Here is a 9344-nt window from a genome sequence, read left to right as displayed (position 1 = left end):
TTTATGAAGTAATGACCACACAGTAACACACTGGGATTGTATTTGTAACAGCCCTCCGCTTTATTGAAATACATCGGAGTCAGGTTAATATAATGAGTTCTCCACATAAGTGTGGCAGCCAGTTCCATACATTATTTTTGTTTTGACCTTACACCTTAAATATTTTTTTTGTGCAAAAAAGAATCTACATCACCTGTAGTGGGTTATCCTCAGTAAAACGCCCAAACCGTTCAAAAAGGAGCAAGTCCAAGTAAAACAACAAACCGAAAACAAAAATGATTACATCTATAACATGCAAAACTGTACAAATTATTACAAAGCAATCCTAGAAAAAAAAAACAAAGTGTAATATGATATGAAAGAGCAAAATAATATAGAAGGTACTGTAGATAAGACCTCACTGAAATGCAAAGGCGTTTGAATTTTTTTTAGATTTTCCTTCTCTTAAATGTTTCCACTGTGGCACCTCAGCCATCAAAGCACCTGTCACCCTTTCATCTTTTTCATTTTTCTTTTTTTTTTTAACATCTTCTAGTCCTCACCACCTTTTCTTCCTGCTGTCTCCACCTGGGTCACATCTACTGTACACTACAGCCAGATTCATCTCTCCCTCACTCACTCCAGCCATCCATCAAACACACTCATTTTCATAGAAATGAAAATAATTCATTGGTTCTGACATTTCCTGAGTTTCTCTTCCCCTCAACTTTAACTGGGGTATCTAGGATCAGTTTTTCTGTACAATATTGGCCAATAATAAAACACCTGGCTAAGACAGTTCTCTCACCCCCACCTAATACATTCTACAGATAAACTCCAGCAGGAACTAAGGAGACTCACTAGCTTAAAAAGTTTCTAAGAGGTGTTTGTTTGGAATAAAAACCAGCTTAGTCGGACTGTGGAGCTCCAAACCTCTCCCCCTCTCTTCATATAAAATGGAATACTAAAAAAAAACACTTGGAATGGGTTGTTAGAGCTACTTTTGTTTGAACGGGGGAATCGACAGGAATGACCACCAAAGTTTTTGTTTCCCTTTCTAACAGACTGACAGGTGGAATAAACTGGAGGATTCTGACTCGGACACTGTACTGTACATTAGGCAATCAGCCTGTTCCCACAGAGGAGGAACCGGTTTCTCAAAAAGCCTCTGATGAGGACTAAAGACAACGCTAGTACGAGAGTACAAGGTGTTCTTCTTACGGATAAAACCACATTATAGTTAGTGTTTAATGTCAGGACAGTTTGAGCTCAGTGCACATTGTTCCCTTACACTTTTACCCCATTCTGCCCCGTGAGCAACCGCTCAAGTAAAATGCCTTTCGATCTGTCTGTAAACTGGAGGAGATGAACAGAGGTAACAGGTTTTTGGCTGTGAATGCCGTGCTCTGCAGCCATGAGCTGCCACACCGTAAAATGCTCTTTTCAGAGGCCTGTCCACCCTGCCAAAGAGAAACTGCCCGGAGGAGGGGGGTTAGAGATCCAGCCCTGTTCAGTTTACAGACAAGTAGCACTGAGGTTATTTTAACTGCGCCTCATCAAGACAAACGGAAATCAAGTGCTGACTTTCTCGCATCTTGTAAGTGTTTACATTCTCATTTTAGTGTTTTTATTCTTAAATCAAGAGCTCTTACAAATGTCGCTGTGTAACGAGCAGATCGACCAAACCTCATTCAGAATATGCAAAGGCTGTCCAAAAGACAAAATATAACAGCGTCTCCCTCTTTTAGTCCATTTTTGGTTAAATCGAGCTCAGCGGAAGGACTGATCTTTCCATCCAGACACCACAGTGACTTTTTACACACACGTTGATTAAATGATCAGAGCCGCTTCACCTCTAACAGTGAGAGGAGGAGCAGGACAAGGCATTTGCTGCATAAAAACACCACCTCAGAGTGTGTGTGTGTGTGTGTGTGTGTGTGTGTGTGTGTGTGTGTGTGTGTGTGTGTGTAGATACATGTGCGATAGGAGGTTGGTGATAAATGCACATGTTCACTCTACAGTACGGGCAGTAGTGTCGATTCATACACAAGTTTTCTTCACTCAAACGCAAACACAGTGGGGGGGAAAGAAAGAAAAAAAAACAATGCGTGTCATACATACAATATAAAACAAACACATCTAAAATCAATCAGTAAAAAAAGAAAACTGGAAAGTGGTTTAAAATGGCTTTTTGTGTGAATACAACCCCAAATCACTCTCAAAAACAAACAAAGGAAAATAAAAGTGAAGGAGGATTTTTTTTCTTTCCCGTGTAGTTCTCTATAGTATTTTCCTTATCATATATTACTCTCTACTTTGAACCTATGTACATTATTGTGATGGGAACCTGTGAGTTGGTCAGTTTGGTTGTACAGCAAAGTGGAACGTCTACACTAAGATGGAGGACGCGGTCCGGGGCTGCTGGGTGATGTCCCTCACACTGGACCAATGAGGAAGAGAGTAGCACAGAGGAGCTGTGATGATGTCATAGGAGCCGGCATTATTAACGCTGCTTTTTGCTGATGGTCAAAAATAAGAAATATTATAAAGTCACTGCACTTAGTATCATGAGCAAAAGAAAAAAAAATCATTGCTTTCCCTTCTCTCTCTCTCTTTTTTTTTTTTTTTAACATTTTCAATTTCTGCAGCACCCAAAGAGAAAGCAACTGAGGGAGGTGAGGAGGGGTCTAAACTCCACCCGTCTGATTCCGGTGATGAAGTGAACCTCCCTTTCCTCGTCTAAGATTGATAAATAAATTAAAATATTGTCCCCTAAAACCCAAAGGGTCCTATGTACAAGTACAAATCATTTTCTCTCAATAATAATCCTCTTCTTTTTTTGTTGCTTTGGGAGGTTTTTGAGTCTCTGAATGAATCGGGGGGCGGGGGGGCATGGACAGAGTGGCGTCAGTGAAGCTCGTTGCTTCGGTTGAGAGCAAACCAAGAGCCGAGAAGGGAGGTTTTCATTCCTATATCATTTGCCCTTTCTGAATCAACACATGCACACACGCTGGCCAAGCACATACAGCTTCTCTCAAACACACACGCGCACACAAACACACGCGCACACACTTGCACCCTCAAACATCAGCACCCACATGTACACTTCCACCAATTTTTGATAACGTCTCCCTCACAATTTCCCCTCAAAGAGACAACAGACTCTTAGTGTTTCTTGCCTCGGTCTTGGAAGTACGATGAGAGACAAACTGAGGTTGCAAAGGGGGACAAATGTTCGTCAGGAGGTGCAGTTCTCTGGGCAGTGAGGGGGGAGATATTCAGAAAGGATGCGAGAGGCTGCGGTGGAGGAGGAGGGTTTGGAGTCCTGTGCTGTCGGTCGGTCGGTCGGTCGGTCGGTCGGTGGGCGGGAATGAGAGGCTGGCAGAGGCTCATGTGTCCCAGCCCATCCGGTCTGTGCTCTCCAGGGACAGGGACTTGGTTTTGTGTGGGGAGGCCGGACTGGGAGGGCTGCTGAAGGTGGAACTGTTGGAGGCCGTGGAGTGACGGGGGGAGTCCGAGTCCTGGAAGAGGAGAGGAGAGGAAACGAGCGAAGAAAGAGAGAGTTGGAGATGAAGTTTGGGGGAAAAAGGGACAAGGAAAAAATCCTGCATTAGATGATGAAAGTAGTACCGTATGACATTTATATGAGCAGCTATAGTGGAGGCTAGCTTTCTGTCCGGGGGCTAATAAACATATAAACTAAATGATTGAGACGCTATATATTTTACTGTCTGACTGTTGGTGATGCCCCTCTGCTCTACTGCTTGTTATCAATGTGCAGTGATGGAAGACGGACGTAAAGTCAGATGGAATCACATCGCCCCCGCCCCCACCTCGCCTTCCACTGCATTCCACATCATCAGCAGATGAACAGCTCAATTGACCAGAAGTGATCAGCTGAAGAAAAACAAACATGCAGGCAGGCCAGATGACGGGGCGGAGGGGGGGTGGTGGTGGGGGGGATGTGGGTTTAACCTTCATACTGTACAACATACAGTATGCCCTGCATCGCCCCTAATGTGCTATGGCTTCCCTCTGAAACAGGAGGTTGGGCCAAACACTGGCCCTGTGAGGTACAGAATGTATGGCTCTCCTTCCAGCTCAGTGATAAAGTCCTCAGGTTAGGGGATGGGGGGGCTTATAATTATCTCATGTGCTGTATGAACACGTCTTTTTCCAGTTCAGTGACTCTGTGCCTGATTTCCTCTGATGCATCGTCTCCTGTTTGGATCCAATCTAAACAAACACATGTGGCCTATAAGCACAGCCTCATTTCTACCATCTACGGACATCCACACTCAACATTGTAATGTGGAAAATCCTGCAGCAGCACAAACACACGCAGCAGCCTTTCAGTCAATGTAGATGGGCAGTTTTCTATACTTTGCTGACTGTATGCAAACATACTGAACTTCTGCATACAGTGTGAGTTGGGAGGAGCACTGCCCAGCTACATTGTGTCAAACCTTTGTGTATGTGACATTGTGTTTAAAAGCTCTCAGCCTTTCCACCCATATTAACTAATTAGTCATTGTCGTCTGAAGCAGAGATGTGCGTCAGAGATCACTCCTAACCATGCAGCTGTCGTCATGTTTCCCAATATAGTTCAGAATCAATCACTCTGTCAGGTGATGTATTTGATCATTACAGAAAGAGTAATAGAAAACATCCTGCAGGGTCCTGAGCAGACTGCACAGTGTCCTGTGGCCTAGTTGTTAGAAACATGGGCGGGCTGTCGGGGAGCTGTGTGGAAGCAGACATGCTCTGCGATTGGTTGGTGTGGAAAGAAGTATGCATAATGGCCGAGCCGCAGCGTTGCACCGTTCAATCAGCAACCAAAGATGACACAGACCGGGTGAGACTGATGGTGCAGCTGATGCTCCGGTGAAAGATGTGACCAACCATCAGACATGACGGAGCTGAAATGGGTGCAGCGTGGGGGGGGGCTGTGGGACGGCCATACAGCATAGCATATGACTGTATGTTTGTGCTCTAAATGTGATTGCCTATACATATCCAAAGGTTACACTGTGTTCTGCATGTGGGTGCGTATTCAGTGACACGGTGTTTGGTGCAGTCGTTGCAGCTGTTGACATTACCTTCATCTTACTAAGCAGGGTCCTTAAAGCCCTTTTCAGATCGGGGGTCTTCTCCGACGGTGAGACTGCCTGCCACTGCAGAGGAGAGTTCAGACTCAGCGCCCAGCCCACAGACAACATGCTGGGGTGGGGGGAGGCCAGGGAGGGCGAGGCATAGCTGGGTGAGGGTGAAGGTAGGCGAGGAATGGGGGCAAAATGGAGCTGACAGCGTCCAGGCTTATGGGCCATGAGGATGGGGAGCCACAGGAAGGATGGCAGGCGGTTGGGGGGGGGGGGGGGATGGATGAGGGTAGAAGTTGCCAAAACCGGAAAATCTACTGCAGTTACTGTTTGATCCTAGACATTTTATTTGTGTGAACAGCCACCGCTGTTTAAAATATATAACTTGATCATTTAGCAGGGCAGCTATGTTTGATGAACATCAACCGATACGTGATCATTGTAATAAAACATCACCACTGCCTGACTCTAGTTAGGTCTTACAGATGTGCTCAAACAGTTAAGGGACATAATAAGTAAATAGTTTATTGCAGTAATTTGAGGCAACAACTAGCCCGCGCTAAACCTAAAGCAGGTATCGTGGGAAAGAGTTAACACCATATTACTGGGCGAGAGGAGAAGGCCAGAGGCCTCAGCGAGCCGACTCACAGGAAGCATCAGAGGGAGCTAATTAATCGGTCGGAGAGGTGGGATGAGGTGAGAGGCCTGCACCCAGAGGCCAGGATGTTTGTGACAGATGGGATAGAGGGAGGAGTTCTTTCAATGGGGAACAATGTGATCGGTTTTTAAAATATTTAATAATTTCATGTCTAGCTTCTACAATTGCATGGAAAGCAAACAATCATCATTTGGAGTTCATACAATGCTGATGTTTGGGTTGACATTAACTCCACATTCAGATCTATAAAGTGGCTACACAACAACATCCAATCAGACGCCCTGACTTGAACCAACAGTTAGAAACTGAAGTATGCAATTAAGATTAATCGTTAAGGCAACCATTCCACACTCTCTTACTTACAGTCACTTACATCAAATGTTAAGAGTCAAGTGCACATGAAGCTGTAAGTTCAGTTTCAGTGTATTTACTGACCTCTCTGTCAAACTGCGAGAGAGGAGCATCCCCACAGTCCATGCCTCCACCAGAGGACAGGGAGCTCTCAGAGGGAGAGGTCATGGTCTGCCGCTTGGACCCGTAGCTTCCTCCAGACAGCTCTCTGCGCAGAGCGCTGCCGTTCTGGGAGGACGAGCCTGGAGAGAGAGAGGAGGATGAGAGGAGGAAGCATGAAGCTACCTGATAAAGGCAGCAGGCAGAGAGTTCACTAAAGATGTGCTGCTGTTACTCACGTATGCCCAGTCCGCTGCTGGCGCTCATTGACCGGCCCGGCTCCGCCCGGTTCTTGGTGATGGAAGGGATGCTGACAGAACCGCTGAAGCCCGCGCGGCTCTCCTGAACACGGACGTTCTGGTTTAAACACGCAACAGAGCAAACACACACACACGCACGAGACAGAGTGCAGTGCAGGGGACAGGAGTGAGGAGGGTGCAGTTTTAAAAACGCTACATGCTCGTACAACTGAACACAAATGTACGTGATTGATGACATGGTGGATTGATGAGGTTTGGGCAGATGCATGGTCTCCAAAACCACAACAGGCTCAAGAGGAGTGAACTTATGTGATTCAACTGAGCCTTTCAGAATAGTTTATAATGGAGGAAATAAAATGGAAACATTCTCTGCTCAAATCTCAGTGTAGGCATGCTACAGGAGACATTAAAGGATAAAAGACAAGGGGGGATGCTGGTTGTGTAGAAGCAGGTCTACAAACACACACACACACACACCTTAAACAGTCCTATGTGTCCACTCTGTAAATGTTTCTGTGTGTGTAGGCTTATTTCCCGTGTGCTTGTGCGTTTCTTACAGTATGTACTTGTCTGTGTGAGGATATATGTAGTGTATATATATAAATTGACATATTTATGTACCATGGGCAGGTCTTTGAGGATCTGGATCCCATCTCCTGGTCCCATGTGGGCCACGTGGTTGAAGTTGGTGGGGTTGGAGATCAGCTTGTTCCTCATCTCTGGATCTCGCAGCATCTCTCTGGAATCATGAACACGTACAAGAGACGATCAGAGGCACGGAAAGGTTCAGGGTGACAAAGAAACCGGAACAGAGTGCAACAGTGAAACTCAAATGTAGCTTTACCCTCGACTACTGTTAAACACTGACTGTCAAACATTGGTTTTGGTTCCCCTGCGTGTTCTTCAATGAGAAGGCATTTGTAGAAGGATATTGTATGTTTTCAGAGTTGACTACATTGTTGAAAATTATTTGTTTCTACTCAACATTTTACATGATGAGCCTGCACATTTTATTAGCTTTTTTACCATCTTAAAATTAATTAGTCATGGGGGACAATAGAATAAAAACATTTATTAACTTCCACATAAAAGTGAAGATAAAAAAGAGAGAGGAACAAATGAGAACTTTGCTGGAACCTCCTCTGGTGATACACAGCGAGTAGAAATCTGTATGTGTGCTGGAGAGAACTACCTCCTCTGCTGAAGTCGCTCTTCCTCAGGCACCCTGAAGGAGAAGCGTCTCTTGTTGTTCATGCTGCGCACCATCTGCTTCCTGCTGTTGTCTGACGTCTCTGGGACGACCAGCTCATCACCCTCTGGAAGATCACAACAAAGCCACAGGCCTGTTTACATGAAAGACTACAAAGTGTTGCAAACTGACTCTGGTAGCTGAGAGAGGCATGTCAAACTTCCTACTGTTACTCAAGTAGCTTTTGTTCTACAAAACACATAAAGAACAGAAGAGAGAAGCCTATAAATTCAAGTTCCCTCCAGCAGCACATATAGCCGCTGAGGCAACAGCCAGATATAAACCCAATACTCTCTAAACCACAGTGGAATAAATCTTGGACTTTGTGTCATCTGTGGAATTTATGCAGTCTTTAGCCGTGTGATGCTTCACACAACACACAATTCTTACCGGCCATCTTGTTTCTAAAGTAGATAAGCCGGACTGTTTCCAGTCCCAGCAGGTTCAGAGAGCCGTCAACATTCAGAGGCCGCACCTGAAGGGGAAGCAGAGACATATGTCATTAATCCATTTTCAACAACTGATGTCTGATCATCATAGAAATGTATAAAACAAAATCTGATTTTATCAGAAAAATAAGTCAGGTTACTATGGTGATTAATAAATAGGATTTATTAATCTAATCCACCAGGTGGAGCCAGAGTGAGAGAGAGTCATGTGACAGCACTGACCTTCTTTAGAGGGATGGTCTGAATCCACTCCATGGTGTTGACATCAAACACATCGACAGCGTTCTCACTGTACACCGACAGGTAGGGGGCGTTGTAGCCTGGACAAAAGGAATCATTGTACAGTTTAGTCCCTTTTTACAGTGCTTTTAACTAGGCTTCAGTTTCTGTGGTTATTGTTTTATCATGATAGAAGCATGTTTACTGGTGTATATTACAGTATAAACACAATAAAATATATGCCACTGTTGCAATTTCTCTATTTAAAACACCATAACTTTCATTCTGTCTGACAGACACATTTATTTCTGCACTCACAGGCAGCAATGGGAACAGCTGGCCACATCAGCTCCTGCTGACGTGACCTGCGGCCCTGGGAGTCCACATACACTCCTATGGCGCTGAAGCACAGCAGCAGCTCCTTGCTGGAGATCTCCACGGCGCAGAGGGCCTCCAGGTTCTGCTGTGGGATGAAGGCCAAGGTGTGGTCCTCTTGGTGGAGCAGGTTGACAGGGGACATGTCACCATGGACACTGTGGAGGCATCGGAGAAACAGATTGATCACATTAAGATCATCATTTCATATGGAATTATTTCAGATTTCAGCAGTGAGTGATGAATTATGAATAAACAAAATGACAACAATCTTAACATACAGTAATAACACAAATGGACCATTAGAGGAACATCTCTGCTTTATTTAGATCAGTTAATAAACAGCTGGAGTACCTGTAGCGGGTGAAGCCAGACTGATATCCTACATAGAGACGCTCGCTAAGCAGACCCATCCACTGAACAGGTCCCGGTGCCTGCAGCTCTCGCAGCCGACGGTGGCGTGCTTTACTCTTATTCACCTGGAGGGCAAGTGGACATTTTGGAGACTGTTTTTAGTGTTTTTTTTTTTTTTTTTTTAGATTAAACAATAATTTGGAGAGCATATCTATTATTTTGTATCAATTAACAGTATCTGCATGTGCTTTC

General features: G+C 44.8%; 1 protein-coding gene across 7 annotated transcripts in view; it reads right to left on the bottom strand.

Moving 5' to 3' along the window:
* Positions 1-36: 36 nt before the first annotated feature.
* Positions 37-9344, bottom strand: part of cdc42bpab (CDC42 binding protein kinase alpha (DMPK-like) b) — a 73858-nt gene continuing 64550 nt past the window's right edge. For 3 of the 7 annotated variants that reach the window (XM_051409589.1, XM_051409592.1, XM_051409591.1), the window contains 10 exons: positions 9093-9217; positions 8682-8896; positions 8367-8464; positions 8086-8170; positions 7639-7762; positions 7068-7185; positions 6426-6543; positions 6172-6329; positions 5079-5153; positions 37-3500 (listed from right to left, as the gene is read on the bottom strand). In XM_051409589.1, coding sequence (XP_051265549.1) covers positions 3369-3500; positions 5079-5153; positions 6172-6329; positions 6426-6543; positions 7068-7185; positions 7639-7762; positions 8086-8170; positions 8367-8464; positions 8682-8896; positions 9093-9217 — 1248 coding nt within the window. In that variant the 3' untranslated portion in view covers positions 37-3368. The remainder of the gene's footprint in view (positions 3501-5078; positions 5154-6171; positions 6330-6425; positions 6544-7067; positions 7186-7638; positions 7763-8085; positions 8171-8366; positions 8465-8681; positions 8897-9092; positions 9218-9344) is intronic. The other 4 variants (XM_051409593.1, XM_051409595.1, XM_051409594.1 and 1 more) reach the window with 2 other exon arrangements.

The sequence above is a fragment of the Dicentrarchus labrax genome, unplaced genomic scaffold, assembly GCF_905237075.1.
Source record: "Dicentrarchus labrax unplaced genomic scaffold, dlabrax2021, whole genome shotgun sequence".
Taxonomy (NCBI): domain Eukaryota; kingdom Metazoa; phylum Chordata; class Actinopteri; family Moronidae; genus Dicentrarchus; species Dicentrarchus labrax.
The sequence above is the reverse complement of the archived record's forward strand: the minus strand, read 5'-3'. Positions and strand labels throughout refer to the sequence as shown.